The sequence below is a fragment of the Cetorhinus maximus genome, chromosome 2, assembly GCF_964194155.1.
Source record: "Cetorhinus maximus chromosome 2, sCetMax3.hap1.1, whole genome shotgun sequence".
Classification (NCBI taxonomy): domain Eukaryota; kingdom Metazoa; phylum Chordata; class Chondrichthyes; order Lamniformes; family Cetorhinidae; genus Cetorhinus; species Cetorhinus maximus.
In genome coordinates this window covers 92,710,521-92,736,969 of record NC_135880.1, presented here as the reverse complement: position 1 = coordinate 92,736,969, position 26,449 = coordinate 92,710,521, and the positions used below count along the sequence as shown (strand labels likewise).

Sequence of the window (26,449 nt, the reverse complement as noted above, 5' to 3'; positions counted from 1 at the left end):
GAAGCCTGGCGCTGGAAGGAGTACACGTGTCAGAGGGCCGCACCCTTGAAGCCGAGTGGGATTGGTGCAACCCCGGACCTAACCTCTCCCAGTTGATGGAGGTGGGGGAGGAGGAGCTCACTGGGGACAAAGGGCGGGACATTAGAAATGATGATCCTCTTGGCGATGGCCTCCAAGGGGTCCACCGCCCACAGTGAGCCCCTTTTCCAGGGCCAGGTGCACTGCCCGCTCGGTCCTCAGGAAAATGACGGCTTTGCCGCACATCTTCGAGGCGGCGACAATGCCCAAGGGGCCGACAACCCCGGCCATCGCCTTAACGCACACCTCAATGGTCATGTCAGGGTGGGTGTAGCTCTTCACCCCCAGGCCTTAGTAAGGAAGTGGAAAGGTGACATGGCTGCGGGAGCAGCTGCTCCCGCATAGTTTTCTTGGAGGGCCCTGCCACCAGTGACAGCACCGCCTCCAAATTCACCCGGGAAGGCCCGGCTACAGGTGCCCCTGTCACAGCCATAGGGGCTGAGCCACACCCCACCCCGAGAAATATGAGTGACAATGTCCCTCCCTGGAAGAAAGGACGGTGTTACCTTCCCCTTCCGGGATGGCAATTAACAGAGGGGAGAGGAGGGAGAGGGTAAAGGACAGGGAGACACAGGAGGGAAAGGGTAAAGGGTAGGTGGGTGTCTATCGGCTGGTGGGTGCCTTGATGTTCTTCCCATAGGGGGAGAGCGATGTCTTCACCAGGCAGCCAGTGCTGCTCTGACTTGGCTGAAGTGAGAAGGTGGGGTGGCATTGGTAGCAAGATTTTAAACAGCACACACACATACTCCCTTTCTTCCCCTACAACTTCTTCAGCCCCCGCCAAGCAAAAATCTCTCTCTCTCTCTCTGGAAGGCAGCAACACCAGAGCAGGAACAGCCACAGGAATATAAGAAATGCCACTGGAAATCCCACAACAGCAGAAGAGCTCCAGCACACAGCAGCAGCCAGCAGTAGCACACCCAACTCTCCCAACTCCCAACTGCAGCAGCAGCAACAAGCTACAACTGAGAGCAATTGGGGAGAATTAACTCTTTTGAGTCAAGCAAATAAACTAAATTAACAAACTGAGGGACAAAATGAACGCAGCCCCTAAATTAGGGAAACTGCAAAAACAAAGACAAAATTTAAAGAAAATTTACAAACATTAAACCAAAATGTGATTAAGAAGGTCAATAAAACACCCCAGTCCCCACAGTGCAGCCTGGGCATGGATGTTAATCACTTGTACTTAATGTTCACTATTGTCAATAAACTCCCATGAATGTCTCCCTACCTCTGGCTCCCTGTCCTGATGAGCAGTGTTCTTGTCACTCAGATGTGAAACCTTGCTGCACAAGATAGAAGGCAAATGTCTCAGTCTGAGGCCTCTTCTGTGTGGCCTTCAGGCCACAGTGATGGTCCAACGCCTCACTCCCTGGAAAGATTACTGATGCCTGCACTTCGGCGGTGCTGGTCATTGCTGCCAGAATGTAGTGGGCAGGCACCACAGAGTTCTCTCATTCTCTCTGTGTGCTCTCAGCACCTTTAAGGTGGGGTTGGCCCCCATCACACCAGCATCTGTGACCAGTGATGCTGTGCACCAGCTCCTGAAGGGCTGAGGTGCTGAAGGCAGGCACAGCATCAGATGTGTCTAAAGTTTCATGGCTGCGTCTCTGAGATGGCCCTGATCATGCAGCGCATGCAAGCTGCCCTCGGCCAGACAGGAGTCAGACATTCTCAGAGGCCATGTGAAGATCTATGGAGTGTCCTCACTGCATGTCATCATCATCCTCCGGCGATCGAGCGACTATTAGGGCATCTCCACTGCATCTCCATGACAGGAGCATTTTCACCGAGGGTATTGATGCTGAGATAAGCCAGACTGGAGTCGAACGTTCACAAATGCAATATGAGGATCTATGGGGACACCACTGCATATTGTCATCATCCTCCACAAATCTGGCAGCTATGAGGGCCTCCCGAGCGTGCCTGCCTTGTCTAGCCAGTGCGGGAGCCTCATCCCCATCGTCGTCACCACCGAGGACCCCCTCACCCTCATCCCTATTGGAGTCCTCCTCATTGGAGGAGACATGCAGCTCCTCCATCTCCTCACTCCGTTGCAGCACCAGGTTGTAAAGGGCGAAGCAGACGAGGAAGATGCATGACACCCTCTGTGGACTATATTGCAGGGCTCCACCAGACCGGTCCAGGCACTGGAACCGCATCTTCAGCATCCCGATGGTTTGCTCCACCAAGTTGCGAGCTGCTGCACGAGCCTCATTATAGCGTCGCTCTGCTGCAGTCTGAGGCCGCCTCATGGGTGTCATCAGCCACGGCAACTGCAGGTAGCCCTTGTCCCCAAGGAGCCAACCCTGCAGCCTCTGTGGACCCTGGAAGACGGCAGGGATCTGAGAGCGACTCAGGATGTAGGCGTTGTGCACACTCCCTGGAAACCATGTGCACACCAGCAGGATGTGTTTCTGGTGGTCGCACACCAGCTGCACGTTCAGTGAGTGGAAGCCCTTGCGGTTGATGAAGTCCACGGAGCGTAGCGATGGAGACCTGAACGCCACATCAGTGCAGTCAATCGCACCCTGCCCTTATGGGAATCCCGAGATCAGGGCGAATCCAATGGCCCTTGTATCCTGGCTGTCCCGGTCCCGGGCGAAATGCACAAAGTTGTGTGCCGTGGAGAAGATGGCATCCGTGACCTCATGGATGCATTTGTGGGTGGTGGATTGTGATATCCCACAGAGATCACCTGTAGAGCCCTGAAAGGAGCCACTGGTGTAGAAATTGAGCACCGTGGTCACTTTCACAGCCACTGGCAGTGGATGCCCTCCATGTCCACTTGGCGCCAAGTCCTGCAGTAAGTGGTAGATGTGAGCCACCAGCTCCCTAGACATGCACAGCCGTCGGCGACACTGGCTTTCAGTCATCTGAAGGAATGGCAGGTGGTGTCTATAGGCCCTGGGTGTCGCTAGGTGCTGACCAGCCACGGCTCGCTCTCGCTCCTGGGCAGCATGTGCAGGAGCCCCTGCTGCTCCTTCTTCATGATGTTTCTGATCCTGCCTTTGTGCAGCCAGAAGCCTCAGTCACTCTCTCCTCCGTCTTCTATAGTCTCTGTAGGCCATCAGGCATACAGCTAGGTCACCAGGATCCATGATCCTGACGTAGTCCTCCTGCAGCATGAAAGAGAGAGAGACGTGGTTATCATGGGTATACTTAGCACCTTTCCTGGCCCTGTGTGATTGCCCCTTAATGCTTCCCGGAGAGTGTTGATCACCCCTCGGATGGCCAGAGATGAGTGCGCTGCATGGCTGTCCTGTCAACCTGCAACATGGGGGACACTGGTCCAAACCGGGATGCTGAGATTGCAAGGGGCTGTGAGCACCTCCAGCAGTGACTGCTACTTGGCCAGTGCTGGCGAGGAGATTGTACAACGTGTGCAGTCCAATAAAGTGGTGGTGGACTCGAAGTCTGTGCCAGTGGAGTAGGGGGACGGAGGGGCAGGGTAAGGTGTGGAGCGCTTAGTGGCCCTTTGGTGCCTCCGCATTGCTCGCGTGGGCAGGTATGCTAGGAGCCTGACTCCAATCACATCACTGTGGCTGCTCCTGATCTGTCTCAGTTGCAGAGGCCTGGTCAGTTTATACAGGTGTCCCTAATGCGTGGCCACTTCCCTCACCTGCCCTGCCCCCCACTTCAATTGCCTGTACGCGGGATGCAGCGCCAGAGCAGCACTTGACCACCCCCACTCCCCCTTCAGCAGTTGCCTCCGTGGCTGGCCAGCACTTGCCCCCAGACACCCCCCCCACCCCTCAGCTGTCGCCTCCGAGGCTGGCCAGCACTTGCCCCCAGACACCCCCCCACCCCTCAGCTGTCGCCTCCGAGGCTGGTCAGCACTTGCCCCCAGACACCCCCCATTCCTCAGCAGCCGCCGGTGGGACCAGGCATTAGTTGCCCCCGCCCCGTGGTGCCCCTGAGGCCTGTAAACAACGGGCGAGTTGTGGAGAAAGCTGCTGCTCACTCATCTCAGTTCCCCCAAAGCGAAGGCCGCCAAGTGCGTGTCGCCCATGTGCTGTTGTGAAACACGTCGGAATGTTTTCCCACCAACGTGGACGGACGATACGGTGGGGTTCCTAGTGCCTGGCAGGATGGCCTTTTAATTAAATGCTAACATTTTACAATTAGCTCCCTGCCAGCCGATGGTGGAAAACCCGGCCCACCGGTCGCGACCTGCCTGCACGTTGTCATGAAATGGGTCCTGCCATATCTTCCGTGCATACCACCTATCATGCCCACCGCCAGCGGGCTTGGAAAATTCCACCCTATACTTCAAACATACTTCATTAGCTAGAAAGTTCTTTGAGATGTCCAGTCCTGTTGTGAAAAGTGCAATTTAAATGTAAGTCTTTCTTTTCAGATTCCCTTTTATATCAGCTGTCTCTTTTTGCCCCTTACCTCTTTGCCTCACATTTCCTTTTTTGCTTGCCCTCTGAACTTTCTACATTCAGGTTGGTTCTCACTTGTATTATCAACCTGACATTTCTTTCTGCTTCAGCTCACACTCTCTGCATTGTCATCCAGGGAGCTCGGACTTTGGTTGCCCTACCTTTCCCCTTCATGGGAATGTACCTCGACTGTACCCAAACACACACATACACTTCTGTAAAGGCAGCCATTTCCCCATTACAATTTTGACTGCCAATCCGCGATTCTAATTTACCCAGGGTAGATCCATTCTCACCTCACTGAAATTGGCCCTCCTCCAATTTAGTATTTTTTACTCTAGATTGCTCCTCGTCCAACCTAAACTTTGACATTATGATCACTTTTCCCTAAATGTTCCCCTACTGACACTTGATCCACCTCATTTCCCAGAGCCAGATTCAGCAACACCTCCTTCCCTGTTGGGCCAAAAAACTTACTTTAAATTCCCCAAAATACACTTCAGAAGCTCTTCCCCATCTCTGCCCTTTGCACTATTATGACACAACCGATGGTGAAGGCAGAGTTGTTCAAATCCCAGAGAAAAACTTGAAACAACTGTCATAACCCATTTTTGCAATTTGTACGTTGAGATGCAGGCTTTCAATTCAGTAGTAATAAGACCGAGTCTCAAGGGTTTTTTTTTTATAAAACTAAACATTTATTAATGCAAGATTGTAAGTATATACATATGTCTACAAAATTACTATGATAACTACAAAAATCTCCTAATTAATCTAACTCTCAGTTACACCCCCATTAAAGCAATAGTAAATCTCAAATTTAAAGAGACACCTGGCAAAGCACAACCTGGGCAGACTCATTCAAAATGAGTTTCTTTCAGCTCTGGGTCCTTGCAGACAGCAGCTCGAGGCTTACTGACTGGAGGCTTCTCTCACTTGTTGAATCTTAAAATGCCTCTACCTTACACAATCTTCTTTATACATATCTTTCTCTTTGAACATAAATTTTCCATTGTATCACTAGGCTTTTAACTTTGTCTCTTCTAATAATAACATCCTTTCATTCCACCAATTTTATCAGTAAGCTGAAAAGAAACAAGCACATTGCTTGGCGTCTTCTAGCCAGGTGTGAGATTTCACCCGCAGTTTTAAATGGTTTCTTTTAACAAATGCACATTTACGCTTTACCTTCTACACTCCCTACGTTTATCTAATTAACATCTCAAAACTACTATACATCAAAACATCCAGATTAGCTGGCTTTAATCCAATTATGACACACACAGACACAGACCCTGCTAGAACTCTATTTTAAAATAATTTCCAATAACATTATATCTTATTAACACTACTACTATTGAAGTCTATATCAGGATAACTAAAACATCCATCATCACTACTCTAGTTCTTGCACTTCTAAATTTCCCTGTAAATTTGCTCCTTTGTATCATTTCCACTAGTTGGTAGCCAATAAAATACATTGAGCAGTGTAACAGTGAAACAGTTTGTTTCTTAACTCTTAACCAATTGGATTTGTCCTCAACTAATCCAAGGCATCCTCTCTCTCCAGCACTGTAATATTCTACTGTAAATCAATACTGTCATCCCTCCTCCTTTCTTTCCTGAATACCTTGTAACCAGGAATATTTAGTACCCAATCTTGTTCCTTTTGAGCCCAGTCTCTATCATCTTATTCCCATTTGGCTATCTGCGCCTGCTGCTCGTCAACCTTATTTACCACACTTTGCGCATTTACATAAGTAAACTGTAAACCTAATTCAGACCTTAAATGATCCCGTTATTACATCAGCCTTAAACTTATTGAATGGTTTACTCCTGCTGAGTCCAATGTTCCTCCTTAGTCTGACCTTCCTATTTCTAATTCTAGTGCTAGCTGTCTCTCTCCATCCTTTGGTGCACCTAATTTCTCTTTTCTACTGCTATACCCTAGTTCCCACCACCTCCCAAATTAGTTTAAACCTCCCCAACAGCACTAGCAAATCACCCCAAGAGGACATTGGTCCTGGGTTGGTTTAGCTGCAAGCTGTCCGGCCTGTACAGGTCACACTTCCCTCAGGATCAAAGTCTGATCTTATTGAATCATAACCTGTCAAGCCTCCTCAGAATCTTATGTGCTGAGAGGTTGTTTGCTCTCATGGGGCATCTAGAACTAGGAGCACAGTTTAAAAATAAGCAGTCTCCCATTTACGACGGAGATGAGGAGGCATTTTTTCTCCGAAGTTCATTAATCTTTGGAATTCTCTTCCACAGAGCTGTGGAGGCTGGCTCATTGAATATATTCAAGCTTGAGTTAGACAGATTTTTGATCTGCAAAACAGACTCAAGGGTTATGGAGGACCAACAGAAAGTAGACTTGAGGCCACAATATCAGCCATGATCTTATTAGATGACAGAGCAGGCTCGAGGGTCTGCTCCTGCTCCTATTTCTTATGATATTGGGAACCAGTCTAATGTCTCAGGAATATAAAGCCCTCCTGCACCATCTCTCCAGCCATACATTCATCTGCTCTATCTTCCTATTTCTATACTGAACAGCATGTGGCATTGGGAGTAATTTGAAAATTACTACCTTTGAGGTCCTGTTAGTCTTCAAAAACATCTGTCTGCAGGACCTTATCCCTCTTTCTACTTATGTCTTTGACATGGATATGAACTAAGACTCAGTTGCCGTCCGCCCTGCCACCCTCCACCTCCCCTCCAGAATATTCTGCAGCTGCTCAGTGGCATCCTTAACCCTGACACCAGACAGTCAGCATGCCAATCTGGATTCATGTCAGCAGCCACGGTAACACCTGTCTGCTCCCCTAACCGTAGGACATCCTATCACTATTGCTTTCCCAATATTCCTCCTGCCCACCTGTACAGCTGATGCCATGAACTTGGCTCTGGCTGCACTCCCAGATGTGCCATCACTCTCACTGAATACTTGTTGGAGTATGAGATGCACTCAGAGGACTCCTGCACTACCTGCTTGGTCCTGCTAGACAATCTGGCAGAAACCTCCCCCTACACACCCTTAAGCTGTGGTGTAACCATCTCTCGAAACACGCTATCACTCAGCCTCAGATACAGCAGTGATGCCAGCTGCTACTCAAGCTCTGAAGCCTAGAGCTCAAGCTTCTTCGGATGATAACACTAGCTGCATAAATAGTTGTCCAGGACATAAGAAGCATCATGGAGTTCAGACATGGAACAGGATGTGCATTCCATGGGACTGAAGTGCCTTAAATAAACACACACCAATCAGCTCAGCCCCTTGTGCTAACCTCACATTTTATAGGTTAACTTAATTCATTTTATGTATGCATCAGATATTAATTTAATGAAAATGAGGAACGCTTTAATGTTACAACCTCTCTTTAGTTAATTTCAACTTTATCCCAATAGACCAGATTAATTGAACATGGATTGTAATTATGATAAATTGTATAACATACAATGTAGAAAAATAAGTTAAAATTTGTGAATTCAATCAAATTTTCTTACTTTTAGTTTTATGCCAACTATTTTATCCAGCTTATTTTATAATTAAATGCTTTCCAGTAGGCTTAGCCCTACACGCCTCCTGTTGCAACATCACTATGGATTTTTTTCCCCCCATATCGCTCAAAGACTCAGAGGGAGAGACACAGACCGCACTCTATCAGCACTCCATTCCCTGCCTTAGCAACCATCCCCATCCCCAGTGATAATGACCAACCTGTGACTGCTCCCAGCCTCGGATCCAGCCATTGTTCAGCTCTTGGCCTTGTCCTGTATGATTACTCTGCTCTTGGCCTTGCCATCTCACATTTTCCTATATCAGAGTTCAAAACAGCAAGTAGAACTGACTGTTCTCCTTCCATCTCAAAAATCTTTTTTCACCTAGTTATATCCCTTACCATGGTATCTACGTGGCAACATAACATTCAGGGCCTTGATATGCAAACAACTTTATTCTCCTGGCTGGAATTAACCATTATGGTGTTATTCTGCACTTCACTTGCCACTTCTCCAGCCACCACTTGCTCATGGTTGCCTTGCAAGTTGCGATTGTGTTCAACACACAAGAGGAAAACAAGCTTTTTGGAGGCAATTTGATTGATCCGGACTCGTCAGGAGGTTCCAGTAGCTACATCCTGGTCAGCCCTGCAAAATTGCTCTCGCTCAGCCTTATAAATGCCAAGACCATGCAAGAGTTGATGACAAGGCAGCTCTAATGTTCCTTTCCTTCCTGGACAGAGTATAAAAATAGGCAGTTTTTAAAAAAAATTAAAATCCATTACTTCTAGCATCTAGATGGCTCCAATTTTTAAGAGATCAGGATTTGTTTACTGCCCCTACAAAGTTGATTTGAAAATAGACCATGATCAGATGCCAAACATTTCCTCATCATCCTTCTTCCATGTTTCCCGCATCATAGTACATGCTGGATAGTTGTCAATTATTTTTAATATAAAACAAAAAAATTCTGATAATTTGAAGTCACTGAGATGACCAAACAATGCAAAAACTGAATAAACAAATAATTTGAATTAAATAACTTTGAATTAACTGTGAACTACTAATTCACCACAAAGAAGGAAAATGTTGCCTCTATTGGTACTTAAAAATTGCATACCCTCCTACCTAAAACAGACCACCTATTTCCTAGATGTCAAAACTAAGTGTGGCTGGGATGTCAGGTATATGGGCAGTAAGTGCTACAACCATGATTTTCAAAGGGTTACTGCCCCTTTCTCACATTGATTTCCTCAAAATGGCCAACATTTACAATAAGTATCAATTTTCAATATGCAATTGTGAATTATGTCCCTGCACTTGTAGTATCAGCCAAAAGTTCTCAATTTAACAAAATTATACATCACACCAATAGAGGATAACCAAGGGGCTGATAAGGGTGAGGAACTTGCAAAGAAAGGGACTAAAAGCTGATAAATCCAGAAGGCCTGACAGCCTACCTCCTAACGGAGGTAGCTGCAGAGATAGTGGATGCACTGGTTACGATTTTCCAAAATTCCTTAAATTGTAGAATGGTACCAGTGGATTGGAAGTTGGGGAGAGAGGGTAATCTCATTGAAAAATACAAGAAACAGAAAGGGCTTGACAGGGTAGACACGGAGGCTGTTTCTCCTTGTTGGGGAATCTAGAGCACAAGGGATATGCCTCAAGAATGTTGTGAATCTTTGGATTTCTTTATTTGAAGATTGTGAATGTCCCATTGTTGAAAATATTTAAAGTGGAGACAGACAGATGGTTGGTCTCTTTAGGAATCAAGGGAGATGGATAACAGGCAGGAAAGTGGAGTTGAGGCAGATCAGCCATGATCGTATTGAACGGCATTGCAAAGTTTGGGGAGCAATACGGACTACTCCTGCTACTTATGTTCTTAAACGTAATGGCACACAAACATCTTTTCTCAAAACAATGCAATGAGCTGTTTTAATGTATGGTTACAAAACAATTGGTTTAGTACAATGTCTCTTCACCTCCAGTGTCTTAATCTAGCACAGAGTCACACTGTGACTCAACCCAATTCTTTAGACACAAACTAAAAAGCCACTAGTTCGGTACAAATAATCTCACTTAAAGAACACAGTATCCATAGAGAACATTAGCAGATACTTCATGGGCAAAGTACATACTTCATGGGCAAAGTACATTGCAGACAAAAAGAATGAAGAAAGCTAAGTTTTACTACAGCTAATTTAGAAGTGTTGCATCCCTCAGTGCCAACTTATTCTTGCAATTCACTTTAAATTTGTGAACCATAGCTCACCTCATGTGGTTTCCCCTTATATCCAAGAGTTCATCAGGAAAATGCAGCTGTTGCTGATCTCTGCCCAGACACTAGGTGAAACTCTGATTCTGAACATGCCTTATATAAGGGATTTCCCAATCTTGTGACAGTAAATGTTTCTCATCACCTTCCCCCAAACAATTTTTTTAGGGGGAGGTGGGGTTGGCCATTACGACAAAATCTAATCAGCCAATGCACAAAGCAAAACGCGAAATCCCACCTCTTCAGTTCACTTACAAATGCTAACCAGTATACAAGCTCAGTCTTAAAAACTGGGGAAAAAATGATTTCCTAAGGCAAGGCAGTAAAAGTCATCAAGTTTAAAGTTCAGTTGAACTACATACTTCATTAGAAGGTATTACAATGGCAAAGCAGCTATTTTGAAATGCCTCGAATCATGGTACTTTGATGCAGGTTTAGTATCAGAAAGAGATAAGTAACAATTATTTATTACACAATGTTTACTTTATTTATATTTGCCAAGAAAACCCAAGTAGATCATTGCTACATTAAAACTTATTAAAACATTTGCATTTAGTCATACCATGTTCCCAACCACTATCTAAATAAGGGGGCAAAAGCTACAAACAGAAGATTTTCTTCATCCCATTTTGTGGTATATTTTTGTCAACCTGGTATAAACAATTAAAAAACATTAAAAAAAGGTTACGTTCAGTGTTGTTCTATTTATAAATTTACAAAAATGTCATTACCAAAATGTCTAATCCCCCTTTCCCTGCTGCACATATTAACTCAAGTCCAGTCACAAATGCATGCTGCCCCAAAATAACTGTAGTTTCTTCAACTACACAAATTATTTTTCACTGGTTTCATCTGTAATCTTCGGAAAACCATCTTCCATAGGTTTAAAAAACCTTTGATTCACATTAGTTTGGTTTCAGAATTACACACTTTTTTAAAGTCTAGACCTTGTAATGTTCTAAAAAAAATTCTCAGTAACAGTATAAAAAGCCCTGAACCAATGCCATGTGTACAAAAAGAAATTAACAAAATATCTAAAATACAAATTACTGAAATACAAAAATAGTTTGAATTTCTAGATATTAAGTTTAATGTAGGCAGCGATGAGTTTTTGAAGAAAAGTTGTCTTGCAAGATGTTCACATTACTGCACAGCTCCTGTCAGCTGCTCTTGGATCTCCCTAAAAAAGGACCAATACAAGTTTAATATTTTAAAGTACCAGTTTTTGGTGGATTGGTAAAATTCAGAATAAGTCCATTCTTCCCAAATTTTACTCATCAGGTTTTTACTATTTTGATACTCGCAGACACTAATACAATGATTTGCATTTATATATCCTCTTTAAAACAAAAAAGGCTGTTCTTCATTAAAGCATAATCGATCTAATTTGAGCCAAAGACACATTAGGGTGGGGGTGTAGGGGCAAACTAAAAGCTTGATCAACGAGTTGGGTTTAGGTGGGTCATAAAAGGCAGCTGCAGAAGTTTAGGGGAAGAATTGTAGAGCTCAGCATCTAGATAGCTGAAGGGATGAAGATGCCAAAGTTGGATGATCGCAGACTGGATTGTAAAGGTTGCAAGATAGCAAGCAGATTAGGCAGTAGACAGGCTTGGACACAAGGGTGACAATTTTAAAATTGAGTCCTGGGAGACTGGGAGCCAACGTAGGTTAGGTAATATAGATAATAGGCAAGTGAAACTTTGTGTGGGATAAGAAACAAGCTGAAATCTGATGAGTTGAAATTCATATTGAGTACAAGATTCAAATTTGTGTACTACATTAGCCTCCTTGTTACCACATTACAATTGTATGGTCAATTGCCAGGTGCTACAGGAAAGTTATGGATTCATATAAATATTTCCATTAGTAACATGCTTAAAGATTTATTTTCTCATTCAAAAGTTTCTACATGCAGTCATTTTCATTCTTCGAACGCAGTTCAACCGCCCAAACAAGGAGTTCTCCAAGTGACCTGGCCAGCTTTTATCCCTCAACCAGATTAACTGATTATTTATCTCACTATTTGAAAGATCTTGCTGCACAAAAATTGGTTGCCTTGTTTGTCTATATTTCAAAAGTAATTTGTTAGCTTTGAAGCAGTTTGGGACATCAAAGAACTTGAAAAGAAATACATAAAAGCAAATACACTTGGAAGCATAGTGTACAGTGAAGCTAGTAGTAACCTTAAAAAGAACACTGACAGACTGGTGGAATGAACAGACACATAGCAGATTAAATTTAATTTAGAAAAAAGTCTGAGGTGTTGCAATTTGATAGAAAGAACGAGGTCAGACAATACAAGCTAAATGGTACAACAGACCTATTAGTGGATGAATTTCTAGAGCGTACATGAGATAGTTTTTTAGTCCAGTACGTCAAAAGAACCAACTAGGGAATAGGCTGTCCTAGAGAAGGGGTTACTTAATGATCTTGTTGTGCAGGGTCCTTTAGGGAAGAGTAATCATAACACAATTGAATTCTTTATTAGGATAGAAAGTGAAGTAGTCCAATCTGAAACTAGGGTCCTAAATCTAAACAAAGGAAACTACGAAGGTATGAGGGGTGAGTTGGCTACGATAGATTAGGGAACTTCATTAAAAGGATCCTTTTTCCCACCTCCAATATTCTCCCTCCACCTGGACCCCTCCCTCTGGATTCTTACCTTCTCTTGATCTTTTCATTGAGAACTGTCGGCGTGACATTAGCCATCTCAATTTCTCTGCTCCTCTCACCCATTCTAATCTGTCTCTCTCTGAACTTACTGCACTCCGTTCTCTCAGGTCCAACCTCAACATTATCAAACCCCCTGACAAGGGTGGTGCTGTTGTTGTCTGGCGCACTGACCTCTACCTCGCGGAGGCTGAGCGTCAACTCGCAGACACTTCCTCCTACCTCTCCCTGGACCATGACCCCACCACGGAACATCAAGCCATTGTTTCCAGGACTGTCACTGACCTCATCTCCTCCGGAGATCTTCCTCCCACAGCTTCCAGCCTCATAGTCGCCCAACCTCGGACGGCCCGCTTCTACCTCCTACCCAAAATCCACAAACGGAACTGTCCTGGCAGACTGATCGTGTCAGCCTGTTCCTGCCCCACGGAACTCATTTCTCGTTATCTTGACTCCCTTCTCTCTCCCCTTGTCCAGTCAGTTCCCACCTACATCTGTGATTCCTCTGACACCTTATGTCACATCAACAATTTCCAGTTCCCTGGCCCCAACCGCTTCCTCTTCACCGTGGATGTCCAATCCCTCTACACCTCCATCCCCCACCAGGATGGTCTGAGGGCCCTTAGCTTCTTCCTTGAACAGAGGCCCCAACAATCCCCATCCACCACTACTCTCCTCCGTCTGGCTGAACTTGTTCTCACACTGAACAATTTCTCCTTTAACTCCTCTCACTTCCTCCAAATAAAAGGTGTGGCTATGGGTACCTGCATGGGCCCCAGCTATGCCTGTCTCTTTATGGGGTATGTGGAACATTCCTTGTTCCAGTCCTACTCCGGCCCCCTCCCACAACTCTTTCTCCGGTACATCGATGATTACTTCGGTGCTGCTTCATGCTCTCGTCGGGACCTGGAAAAATTTATTAATTTTGCTTCCAATCTCCACCCCTCCATTATTTTCACATGGTCCGTCTCTGACACTTCTCTTCCCTTCCTTGATCTCTCTGTCTCAATTTCTGATGATAGACTGTCCACGAATATCCATTACAAGCCTACCGACTCCCACAGCTACCTCGACTACAGCTCCTCACACCCCGCTTCCTGTAAGGACTCCATCCCATTCTCTCAGTTCCTTCGCCTCCGTCGCATCTGTTCTGATGACGCTTCAAAAACAGCTCCTCTGACATGTCCTCCTTCTTCCTTAACCGAGGTTTTCCACCCACGGTCATTGACAGGGCCCTCAACCGTGTCCGGCCCATCTCCCGCGCATCCACCCTCACGCCTTCTCCTCCCTCCCAGAAACATGATAGGGTCCCCCTTGTCCTCACTTATCACCCCACCAGCCTCCGCATTCAAAGGATCATCCTCCGCCATTTCCGCCAACTCCAGCATGATGCCACCACCAAACACATCTTCCCTTCACCCCCCACCCCCGACGGCATTCCGTAGGGATCGTTCCCTCCGGGACACCCTGGTCCACTCCTCCATCACCCCCTACTCCTCAACCCCCACCTATGGCACCTCCCCATGCCCACGCAGAAGATGCAACACCTGCCCCTTCACTTCCTCTCTCCTCACCGTCCAAGGACCCAAACACTCCTTTCAAGTGAAGCAGCATTTCACTTGCATTTCCCCTAACTTAGTCTACTGCATTCGTTGCTCCCAATGCGGTCTCCTCTACATTGGAGAGACCAAACGCAAACTGGGCGACCGCTTTGCAGAACACCTGCGGTCTGTCCGCAAGAAAGACCCAAACCTCCCTGTCGCTTGCCATTTTAACACTCCACCCTGCTCTCTTGCCCACATGTCTGTCCTTGGCTTGCTGCATTGTTCCAGTGAAGCCCAACGCAAACTGGAGGAACAGCACCTCATCTTCTGACTAGGCACTTTACAGCCTTCCGGGCTGAATATTGAATTCAACAACTTTAGATCTTAAACTCCCTCCCCCCATCCCCACCCCGTTTCCTCCCCCTCCCTTTTGTTTTTTTTTGTTTTCAATAATTTATATAGATTTTTCTTTTCCCACCTATTTCCATTATTTTTAAATCTACAACTAATACCTTGTCAATCTTTCCACCCCACCCCCACTAGAGCTGTACCTTGAGTGTCCTGCCATCCATTCTTAATTAGCACTTTTCTTAGATAATATCATCACCTTCAACACCTCTTTGATCCTTTTGTCTGTGACATCTTTTGATTATCTGCTCCTATCACTGCTTGCTTATCTCCACAATCACCACACCCTCAACTTCTCGCCCCCCACCCCCCCACCCACCCCCACCACCTTAAACCAGCTTATATTTCACCCCTCTCCTAACTATACTTCAGTTCTGTTGAAAGGTCGTGTAGACCCGAAACGTCGACTCTTTTCTTCTCCACCGATGCTGCCAGACCTGCTGAGGTTTTCCAGGTAATTCTGTTTTTGTTTTGGATTTCCAGCATCCGTGGTAGTTTTTTGTTTTCATTAAAAGGCATGTCAGTAGGTAGGCAATAACTAAAATTTAAGGAATGAATGCAGGCATTGCAACAGTTATACATTCCTTTCTGGTACAAAAACACAACAGGAAAAGCAACCCAACCATGGCTAACAAAGGAAATTAAGGATAGTATTAGATTCAAAGAGGAGTCATATAAAGTTGCTAGAAAAAAATAGCAAGCCTGAGGATTGGGAGCAGTTTAGAATTCAGAGGAGGACAAAGAGATTGATCAAGAGGGAAAGAGAGTATGAGAGTGAACTTGCAAAGAAAAATAAAAGCAGACTGTAAAAGCTTCCAAGTATGTAAAAAGAAAAAGATTTGTGAAGACAAATGTAGGTCCCTTCCAATCTGCAACTGGAGAATTTATAATGGAGAACAAGGAAATAGCAGAGCAATTAAACAATTACTTTAGTTCTGTCTTTATGAAAGAAGACACAAATAATTTCCTAGAAATGCTGGGGAACCAAGGGTCTAGTAAGAAGGAGGAATTGAAGGAAATTAGTATCACTAAATAAAAAGTGGCTGGAGAAATTCAAGGTACTGAAAGCCAATAAATCCTCAGGGCCTGATAATCTATATCTCAGGGTACTAAAGGTGGTAGCATGGAAATAAAGGATGCATTGGTTGTCACCTTCCAAAATGCCATAGATCCTGGAATAGTCCCAGCAGATTGGAGGGTGATAAATGTAACTCCACTATTTTAAAGAGAAGGAAAGGAGAAAACAGGGAATTACAGACCAGTCTATCAACGGAAATAAATAAATAAATAAATTTTTTAAAAGTCTACAAAAAGGGAAAATGCTACAGTCTATTATAAATGAGGTGATAACAGGACACTTAGAAAATATTAACCGGATTAGACAAAGTCAATGTGGATTTATGATAGGGAAGTCACAGAAGAGGTTAGTGTGCAAAATTAAAGCACAAGGGATTGGGAGTAATATATTGGGCATGAATTGAGAATTGGTTAGCAGACAGGAAACAGGCAAGGTGAATTTTTCAGTTGGCAGGCAGGCTGTTCAGGAGCGGGCATGATCGCCGCCCACAATCGGGTGTGCACTGCCATTTTACACAGGCGGTCCAATTAAGGCCCCCCCCAGCGTAACACTCAGCACCACCTGTGTGGGCAGGGGGGAGGGGGAGGGAGGAGGGAGTCAGGGTCTGCACTCTTACGCACACGAAAGAGCGCAGCAATCTCCCTGAGGTACAGAGCTGCCTCATACAGATAATAAGAAAGTTTCATCATCAGCCTATAAAGTAAAAAATTATTTAAACATGTCCCCTCATTTGACAGTGTCACGAGCTGGGACATGTTTGTGAATGTAGCAAAATTTATTTAATTATTTTATAAAACCTTCAGGAAACCTCATCCCGCCCATGGATGAGGTTTCCTGAAAAATACGAAGGCCACTTGGGCTCTTCGCCTGCCCGCCAACCTTAAAGTTTGATGGGCAGCGTAGCTAATAAAGTAAATTACTTTTTTAATAGCCTTAATAGGCTGTTGAGAGTTCGGTGGGCACAACATCACCTCCAGCACACGCCCGCCAAACGCAATATCGAAATGACGCGTGATGATGTCGGGACACATGCCCAATGTCATGTTGCATCATTTTACCCGTCGGCGTGTCAGGCCTGCCCCTGCACACCAACAGCAATATTCTGCCCTAGGAATAAATGGGTCTTTTTTGGGGTAATAGGATGCGACTAGTGGGATACTAAAGGGAGCAGTGCTTGGGCCTCAGCTATTCACAATATATCTCAATGATTTGGATGTGGGAGCCAATTGTAATATTTCCAAGTTTGCTGACAACAAAAAATGAGGTGGGAATGTGAGTGGTGAGGAGGATGTTAAGAGGCTACAAGGTGATTTGGACAAGTTGAGTGAGTGAGCAAATACATGGCAGATGCAGTACAACATGGATGAAATTATTCACTTCGATAGGAGAAACAGAATGATCGAATATTATTTAAATGGTGATAGATTGGGAAATGTTGATGTACAGAGGGACCTGGGTGTTCTTCTACACCAGTCACTGAAAGCAAGCATACAGGTGCAGCAAGCAATTAAGGCGGCAAATGGTATGTTGGCCTTCATTGCAAGGGTATTTGAGTACAGGAGTAAGGATGTCTTATTGCAGCTATACAGGGCCTTGGTGAGACCACACCTGGAGTAGTGTGCACAGTTTTGATCTCCTTCCCGAAGAAAGGATATACTTGTCAGAGGGAGTGCAGCAAAGGTTCACCATGCTGATTCCTATAATGGCAGGGTTGTCGTATGAGAGATTGGGTCGAATTAGCCTGTATTCACTGGAGTTTAGAAGAATGAGAGGGGATCTCATTGAAACGTATAAAATTCTGACAGGGATGGCCAGACTGGATGATGTTCCCTCTGGCTGGGGCGTCTAGAACAAGAGGTCACAGTCTAAGAATATGGGGTAGGCCATTTAGGACTGAGATGAGGAGAAACTTCTTCTGAGGGTGGTGAACCTGTGGAATTCTCTATCACAGAAGGCTGTGGAGGCCAAGTCATTGAATATATTCAAGGAGGAAATGTATAGATTTCTAGACACTAAAGAAGTCAAGGGTTATGGGAAAAGAGCAGGAGTATGGCATTGAGATAGAGGGTCAGCCACGATTATATTGAATGGCAGAGCAGGGTTGAAGAGCTGAATGGCCAACTCCTACTTTCTATGTTTCTAAGTGGGAGCACGTGCTCAAACCTTTGAAGGTAGCAGGACAGGTTAACAAAGTGGTTAATAAAGCATATGGAATCTTGTGCTTTACAAATAGAGGCAGAGTGTACAAAAGCCTGGAAGTTATGTTAAATTTGTATAACACACTAGTTCGGCCCCGGTTGGACTATTATGTTTGATATGGGCACCACATTTTAGGAAGAAGGTGAAGGCTTTGGAAAGGGTGAAGAAAAAAAAAATCTTACTAGAATGACTCCAGGAATGATGCATTACAGTTATGTTAGATACAGCATGAAAAACTGTTTCCAATGGCTGAAGGGTTTATAGCCAGAAACACAGATTTAAGGTGATTGGCAAAAGAGTCAGAGGCAACATGAGGGAAAACTTTACTGATGAGTCATTTACGATTTGGAATGCACTGATTTGAGCAGTGGAAATGGATTCAATAGTATTCAAAAAGGAATTGGATAAATACTTGGAGAAAAATTACAGGAATATGGGAAAGGTGCAAGTAAGTTTGTGGGGCTGACTGGGTTGTTCTTTGAAAGAAGCAGCACAGACTCAATAACTGAATGGCTTCCTTCTATCCTGTGCTATTCTATGATTCTATGAAATAAAACACGTTGGTTTGGAGCCAGCATATCAGACTGATAAAAGCACATATACAGTCCTCTTCTGAAGAGAAGGGAATCACATTCAAGTAGCTGATATAGAGAAAGGCTTTTCTCAGTCATGAACATTTTCCAGATTTATTGGTCCTCCAATTACACAAAAATTAAAATTCACATTCAGGATCTGCGTCAGAACTGGTGTACGATTGAGTCAACCACTTCCCTTTCGCAAGTATTCACTTATACAAAATGAAACCAAATGTTACAGAGGATTGATCCACAATAAAAAGTTAAAAGGAAATGAAGCTCAAGACGTTTCAGTCCACTTGCATAATGCCTGGATGTATAGACATATGTTGTCTTAATTTTTAAAAAAACTTTAAATGCAAGTTTTTGCTTCAATTGCGGACATTCCATCGCTAATGTGACCTAGAAGCTTTCAAGCTCCCACAGCTAATTTATAACATGGCATCAGCCCACAAAGTCTCCCTGCACTTTGTCTGTGATACAAATGTCAATTGTTAGATCAAAACATACCTGTTGATGGAAGAGGTCTTCATCTTTAATCTCAACTTCTTCCTCCTCCTCCTCCTCCGGTACAGTGGTTGTGAAGATGGTGGTTCTGTCAGCCACCTCCTATATAACACGAGAAATCAATTGCTGATGAAGTTAAACCTAAAACTGTGGCCACTATTCTACATGCAGTGTGTGTTTTCTTAAATATAACCGCACATTTTAATCTTTACCATCTATGAATTTTAGATAAAATACCCCAGAACCTTGACCTCCCCATTGCTTAGTGCATCCAGCTGTTAGTTACTGAGACTAGGATTTAGTCAGTGTTCAAATTATAAGGGGAGTTATTTCAGCCTCCATAGCTGCAGCAAATTTCAGCACTTCTCGTAATAAACTGTACATATGCACGAGCTCCCTGACATCCTTTCTTTCTGCCAGTATGGAAAAAAATACCATTTAAACCTATGAAACATGCTAACATAATTTAAAGACTGTTACAGCATTAATTTTGATTGCTTGGAACTGGTAAGAGAGATACTACTGGCTAGGTACCACACACACAAGGTTTAAGTACAGCTTTCCCACTGATTGAAAGAAGCATTACCTCGCCCTGAGAATTCTTGAGAACTACTTTCACATCTGCCCCAGTGCCCCAAGCATTTTGGTTCTTCCAGATGAGGTTGGCAGGAGGCGCAGAGGTCACACCAGCATCAGCAGCCCAGATCTGCAGTAATACAATTATTGAATAAGCAACTTTTACATCAGGCTATCACAACAGCTACTGAGTTTCACACAATCCTTAAAATTGAGTCAACCTCATGGCAGGGACATCTTTGGAAAGTCTCTACATAACTATTTGAATTAAGCAGTGGGTATCATACATCAAAGTAACTTTTTTGGCAAACTGTGCTTAACTTCGTCCATCAGCAGCAGACACACAGGTAGTGTACAAATTTAAGACTTCAAATACAGTTGCTGGAACTGCTGGGTGTTATGACTTGGAAGCTAAGAACAAAAACATACATGCAAACCTTTACATCTAGGTTTCAGCACTTAAATTGATTGGTGAGAGTTAGGAAGCAGCTGAGGTTCCACTTCCCAATTGACAGATTAACTGTTTGGGTACAGTACAAAGTTAATCATGAGTTGTGTTTATTATTACATCACTTGTAAGAAAATTTAATTAATATTGCTAGGTTGACAAGTATTAAATCAATCACTGAACCTAAGAGTGACTATCCCCCCATATGTGGGTTGGGAAGAGTCTCTTGGGTCAAGAAAATCAGCTGGATGATGAATAGAAGGCAGTTGTTCTTATGTGGCTGGCTCAATACCCAAAGTCTAAACCAGATAGATCTGCAGCAGATGCAGATCTGTGATGAGGGACTAGGATTCTTCCCACTTGGCTGCAGATAACCCTGAAAACTAATGCCATAATAGGCAAGGTTACCCTACTGGACAAGAAGAAAGTTCACTAAAGTAGGGATCCCACCTTTGCTCATGCCATACTTCTCTAGGCTTAAGTGAGGCATAGCCCTGTCCAGAGAGAGAGGGTTAAGCACTCCTCAGACAAAAAGGAACTGCATGTTAGTCACCTGAATAACTAAAAAAAAAGGGGGGGGGAATTTAGGGGATCAATCACTGGAAGCATTCTTGCATTAGGAATATTAATACATTACTGATTAATATCCAGCCTCCTGTTATGGAAACTGTAGATTTTCTGGTTACAGGGCACATGCAGATCACTTCTTTCCTAAACCAACTCTACAAACCAGTCTAATTTCAGCTCCCAGAGAAAATAAGCACTCCAGCCCAAAAAAAATATCAGACTAATCATTTCAGCAAGGGTCACTGGATACCAAAAGCAGGATCTAGGACCCTGGCTGATTTTTCTAGCTAAGTACATTGAACCTGACGCTGTCGCTCCCTGCCACAACCCCCAATTGAGATGAACTAACTCTCAGACCTGATGCTAAACAAAACACCTTCCTGGTTTTTATGGGGCTGTATCTCACTTTAAATAAGCATCTTTATTAAACTTACTGTGGTAGTCTGTCCAGCTTTCAACACTTACTGTAGTAGTCTGTCCAGCTTTCAACACATACTTTGGGGTAAATTTGTAAGAGGCAGCTGCATCACCAATTTTCCTGGTCAGCTCCCAGCCACCCATAAGTTGATCCTGTTCAAGAAATATTTGAGGAAATAATACATTTTAAAAATCAGCACACCTAAAACTTAAATAATTTGATGCACCCTATACTTAATTTTGTCTCCACTCATACCTGTTCAGAATTGTTCTTTAGGCGGATAAATTTGCCATCTACATCCACTTCTTCAATGACAACATTCCCTGTGGCAGAAGCATGATGGGAGATACTAACACTGCTGCTGGCCTCAGATTCCTCAACATCAACACGCTTTCTCTTCCCACGAGTTGTGCGGACACTGCGGCTAGATGTCGCACGAGAAACAGTCACACGGGAAGATGGACTTGGTGACAACTTCAATCTGAAAGGTTAAGAAAACTAGATAGGCAAAAAGTCTACAATAAAGGGACAAGTTCCTACAATTTACATGTTTCAGAGTCCCTCAAGTTAAATTGTTGTATAATTCAAATAGCTTGTACAAAGTCGGAATTTTAAGAAGGTCATCCAGAAAATCAAATGAAAGCCTCTACCCAAAACATTAACCAATGTTATTGAGACACTGTTGTTTCTACTGTATATTCCAACATTTTGTGGATATAAGTAATCTTGATGTATAGTATTTTGGGTATTGAAACTCAGCTCAAAAAGATATTAAGTGTTCCTCATGCCTGAGGAAATGACTGATGAGGGGTTAGGGTCAGATGATGTCAGTGCATATACATTCTGGTGTGTCCAACTGTGCATACATGCAGGTGGTTCATAAAATTGAGGTTTTGAATCATGGTAAACCACTTTTGTTATTTGACTCAATAAAACCATGTCCTATAGTTACCGGCTCCAAACAAAGGGAAAGGCATCAGGAGTTTTTCCCCACCAGAATCCATAATAGTTTGTAAAGAGTGACTAAATACCTTAAGCAAAAAAAAAGGCTATAGAGAAAATGAACAGCTTTCAGAGATTAAGCACAGACTAAATGGCCTCATTTTGCCATAAAATGCTATTGACAAATGTTCTATGAACTTTAAAATTTAAGTTCCTGGATAATCTAACATAAATACAGAAACATATTTTAAATGTCTCTCTTTCTCAGATGACAAACCTCATATTTGGATTGCCTTCAGCCAAAGCTTGATTGATTAGCAATCCAATTTTATTGGGTATTTTTTTGCCAGTGAAACTCCAATAAGAGCAACACAGGAATAGCACTTTGTACTAGGGGAGGTGATGTCAATGGGAGATGTCATTTTGCAGAGCTATAAAGGTAAATATCAGATGCCACAGCATGGCTGTGTTCCAAACAGCATACTATATCCTTTACATGAAGCAGAGTTCTGTGCACTCATCTTTTAAAATCTATTGCTTATGTGCATATTGTAACTATTTATCTACTGTAAAAATCATATTCAATATAAACAGATCCAGCAACAAGATAGACAAGGCATTGCAAGCGCATTGATATAGGCTATGGTTGTCTGAATACTGAACTATATCCTTGCCATTTGCTTTAACATTACACTGTCTATTTTCCATAACTGCAAAATGAAAAGGGAGAGAGGAGGCTTTGAAGTGCCTATTCACAAGGATGCAGGATTCGAATTTAGTCTACTAGAGACATGTAGCCAGGGGATGTCAGTAAGGAAAAGTGTAATAGAGTTTGGTGCTCAACAGGATATGGGCACTGTAAAGAGCTGTGGTATTTGCAAACTGAGTTGGACATTGGACTTGGGTCTGGAGGGATCAAAACAAAATGTGGATAAAATGTTAAAATATGATCTCTCACAGAACCTCCTTAAAAATTAAACTTAAAAATACAATATTTCAAATTTTATCAGTCCGAAGATCACCTCTCCTCTTCACCCTCCAACAGTTTCCTGTACGCACTGATTTCCATATCCAATGCTAATTTAACATCCAAAAGATCTTCATATTCATTTAGTTGCTGCTGCATCTGTGCTCGGATCTCCACCATTTCTTTCTCCTTTTCCATCAGCAGCCTGCGTTTTCCATCCCTCTCTTTTTCCAGAGCATCTTCCAACTCCTGGACCCTTTCCTGCCAGGCTCTAGCCTACGGCATGGAGGCAGGATGAGATTAGAATAGTTTAAAGCATTTAAAATTACTGATTATATTTTAAATTCAATTAATAAATTTGCTTACATCTTTTTGCATGTTGAACAACTGAGTGCTGAGACTCTCTATTCTCATCGAATTTTCTTTTAGCTCCTCTTCAGCTGCCTTGGCTGACCTGGTGTTCATCTCTGAGGCAAGCCTTGCATTTTCAAGCTGAAAAACACATACTACTCAGGAAATTTCAAAATCTGCACTTCCTCAAAATGGTTTACAGCTGAGTCTCCTATGTAGCTATGCTGTCAATTTACCCTACATTTGAGTACTATTATTAGATAGTTATAGAATATAGAATTGAGGCTGAAGAGTTTTAAAACAAATTACTAATAATCTGAAGGGCAGTAAGGATACTGAATTATTCATATAATTAGCTGAACTTTTAGAAATAAAAAGTAGAGATTTTGCAGAGAGACAACTTACAAAACTTACTTCCATTAAAAAATTTAAAGTCAGATGACTAGTACTTGCAACTCTTCAGAATTCCTTCAGTTTAAAGCATTATCACACTTGATCTATTTCTAATTACTGTATACCCAATCTACATTTTGCATGTTCCTACCAGACCAAGGTTTTCTTTCAAACTAATGGTACACAAAGAAAACTCTGAACTGCTCAGTCACACCCATCATTGCTTCCTGACATCAGTAGGAAAATGTAGAACCTATTATTAGGAAAGCGGTAACAGGGCACTTAGAGAATTACGCAGAATCGTTGACTAATCAAAGGGAAATAGTCTTTAACAATGAGGGTTTGAGAGTGAGCTAGTAGGATGGATAAGGGGAACCAGAAGATGTAGTGCATTTGCATTTTCAAGAAGTCCCTCCTGTTCCATTAACTAAAAAGTGCTATACAAATAAATAATAATAATGATGAAGTATTGTACTAAAACATCTCAAAGCACTTCACAGGAACGTTATCAAGCCAAAATTTTGACACCTGAACACGGATTTAGGACAGGTATACAGAAGCTTGGTCAAAGAGGTTGGTTTAAAAAGGACCATTTCAAAAAGGAGAGAGATTTAGGGAAGAGAAATCCTATGCAGCTGAAGGTACAACTGTCAATGGTGGATGCGCAAGAGGTCAGAATTGGAGGCATGCAGAGATTTGAGAGGATTGTAGGAGGCTTGCGCAAGAGGTCAGAATTGGAGGCATGCAGAGATTTGAGAAGATTGTAGGATGCTGAGATTGGGAGGGACAATGCTATGAAGGGATTTGAAAACAAGGGTGAGAATGCTAATAGACATCACTGGACTGGGAGTCCAAGGACAGTGAGTTAGCACGGGCAATAGTTTGGTCACGGGTAGCAGAGTTTTGGATGACTTTAGGTTTACGGGGGATGGAAGTTGGAGGCTAGCCCGGGACAGCACTGCAACAAGAGTATAGGGGGTTAAAAAACACATGATGAATGAGTATTTCAGCAGCAGATAAATGAGGCAGGGATTGAGATGGGCAATGCCACTTAGGTGCAAGTAGGCAGTCTTAATGAGGTAGAATGGGACATCAGCTGCAGTAATTAAAGTAAGCAGCTGTAAATAAACAAATCAAAACATATTGTTCAATCCCTGCATCTCTTAGCTATTAAGTCAAACACAAATATTAAAGACATTCTGAAACAACGGTCAATAGGATATTTCCACATGGACAGAAAAAGAGAAGTCACATATGAATTTGTTCACATCTCTTCCAGTTTTCTGATGTTGCAAATGCGGCCATTTATTGGAATGTAACTGTCTAGAATCAGCACCACCTACAGGTCAGTTATCACAGAGGAACACAAAAAAATTGTCAGTGAACAATTTTTGGCCGAGGTTACTGGAAGCTGCAGAGTGAAATTTCATCATTACAATTAGTGTCACAACTCACTGGGGATAGTGCACTGTAGTATCAAGCCCCACTCTTCCGAGCCACAACAAACGTGAAAAGTTTGACCAAACCACCAGAATTCCCCAATTCAACCTGTTTAATTTAGGTTTACAGAATATGAGCACCAGGTTTGTAAAGTTAAATAACTGTTTATTGAACAAATTGTCTTTAACTCTACCTCTTTCTGGCACACACAAGGCATTTCCTCAAAGAGAGCGGTTATAGAGATATGAGGAAAAGGGATTTTAGATGTTTTCTCTTGGCAGGCCAGGAGTTTTCTACATTGCTCTCACATGAAACCCTGGCCACCTTGTCAGGAGCCAATTAAAATGCTGTTGTCAGGCAGCTCCCTTGGTCCAGGACTCCTTTCTGGCACCATCCTGTCTTTCATAGCACACTGTTCCAGGACTGCAACACTGTATATATCTCTCATCCTGTTCCAGTGGTCAAATCTCTCAAACTGCAGCCATTGCAACCCCAATCCACAGTCCAAAAGAAATAAAGATATATTTCTTACATTAGTGAGTTCTGATGTATATATTTCTGTACAAGCAGGGCCATTTCCCATTTATATAATCTTAGTGCATGACAGAAACGTAATTAAAATTAGCATAGCACTCATGTTTGAAAAAAGTAATGAAAAGAAATGTACTGCAAATGGTCAAATCTAGGGAGCAATAGATTCATGAATGTAAGCATATAGGTCTTCAGAGGTCAAAAGTGCAGGTTAAAAAGAGCTAGAAAAAGGACTGGTAGTTTTTCTGTTTCACACATAAAGATAGAATTTGCATAACACGCATTGGGAGTACTGTAAACAGCTCTGGACAGGCCATCATATGAAGGATATTAAAGCCATAGAAAGGGCAGTGAATACTGACTAGTGTTCCAGGGTTGCGAGGTGAAATTCAAGATGAGGAAATGGAAGCTTTTATGCCCACTACAAAAAGATGGCTATACGGAAAGATCAAGGGTAGTTTTTTAAAAGCTGTGGATAGTTTTGAGAAGTAAAAACATGATTCACTAAACCTAGGCAGTGATCTTTCTTGAATTATCAATTTTTGATGCACTGGATTAGTCTTCCCTGTACAACACCACAGTAA

At 43.1% G+C, this 26,449-nt stretch overlaps 1 protein-coding gene across 2 annotated transcripts in view; it reads right to left on the bottom strand.

Annotated features, from left to right (window-relative positions):
• Window positions 1-10,573: 10,573 nt before the first annotated feature.
• lmnb1 (lamin B1) overlaps window positions 10,574-26,449 on the bottom strand; it is a 50,548-nt gene continuing 34,672 nt past the window's right edge. For both annotated transcript variants that reach the window (XM_078566999.1, XM_078567006.1), the window contains exons 5-11: window positions 23,517-23,642; window positions 23,206-23,426; window positions 21,497-21,722; window positions 21,289-21,393; window positions 19,819-19,938; window positions 19,236-19,334; window positions 10,574-11,431 (exon numbers count right to left, since the gene is read on the bottom strand). In XM_078566999.1, the coding sequence (XP_078423125.1) occupies window positions 11,390-11,431; window positions 19,236-19,334; window positions 19,819-19,938; window positions 21,289-21,393; window positions 21,497-21,722; window positions 23,206-23,426; window positions 23,517-23,642 (939 nt within the window). In that variant the 3' untranslated portion in view covers window positions 10,574-11,389. The remainder of the gene's footprint in view (window positions 11,432-19,235; window positions 19,335-19,818; window positions 19,939-21,288; window positions 21,394-21,496; window positions 21,723-23,205; window positions 23,427-23,516; window positions 23,643-26,449) is intronic.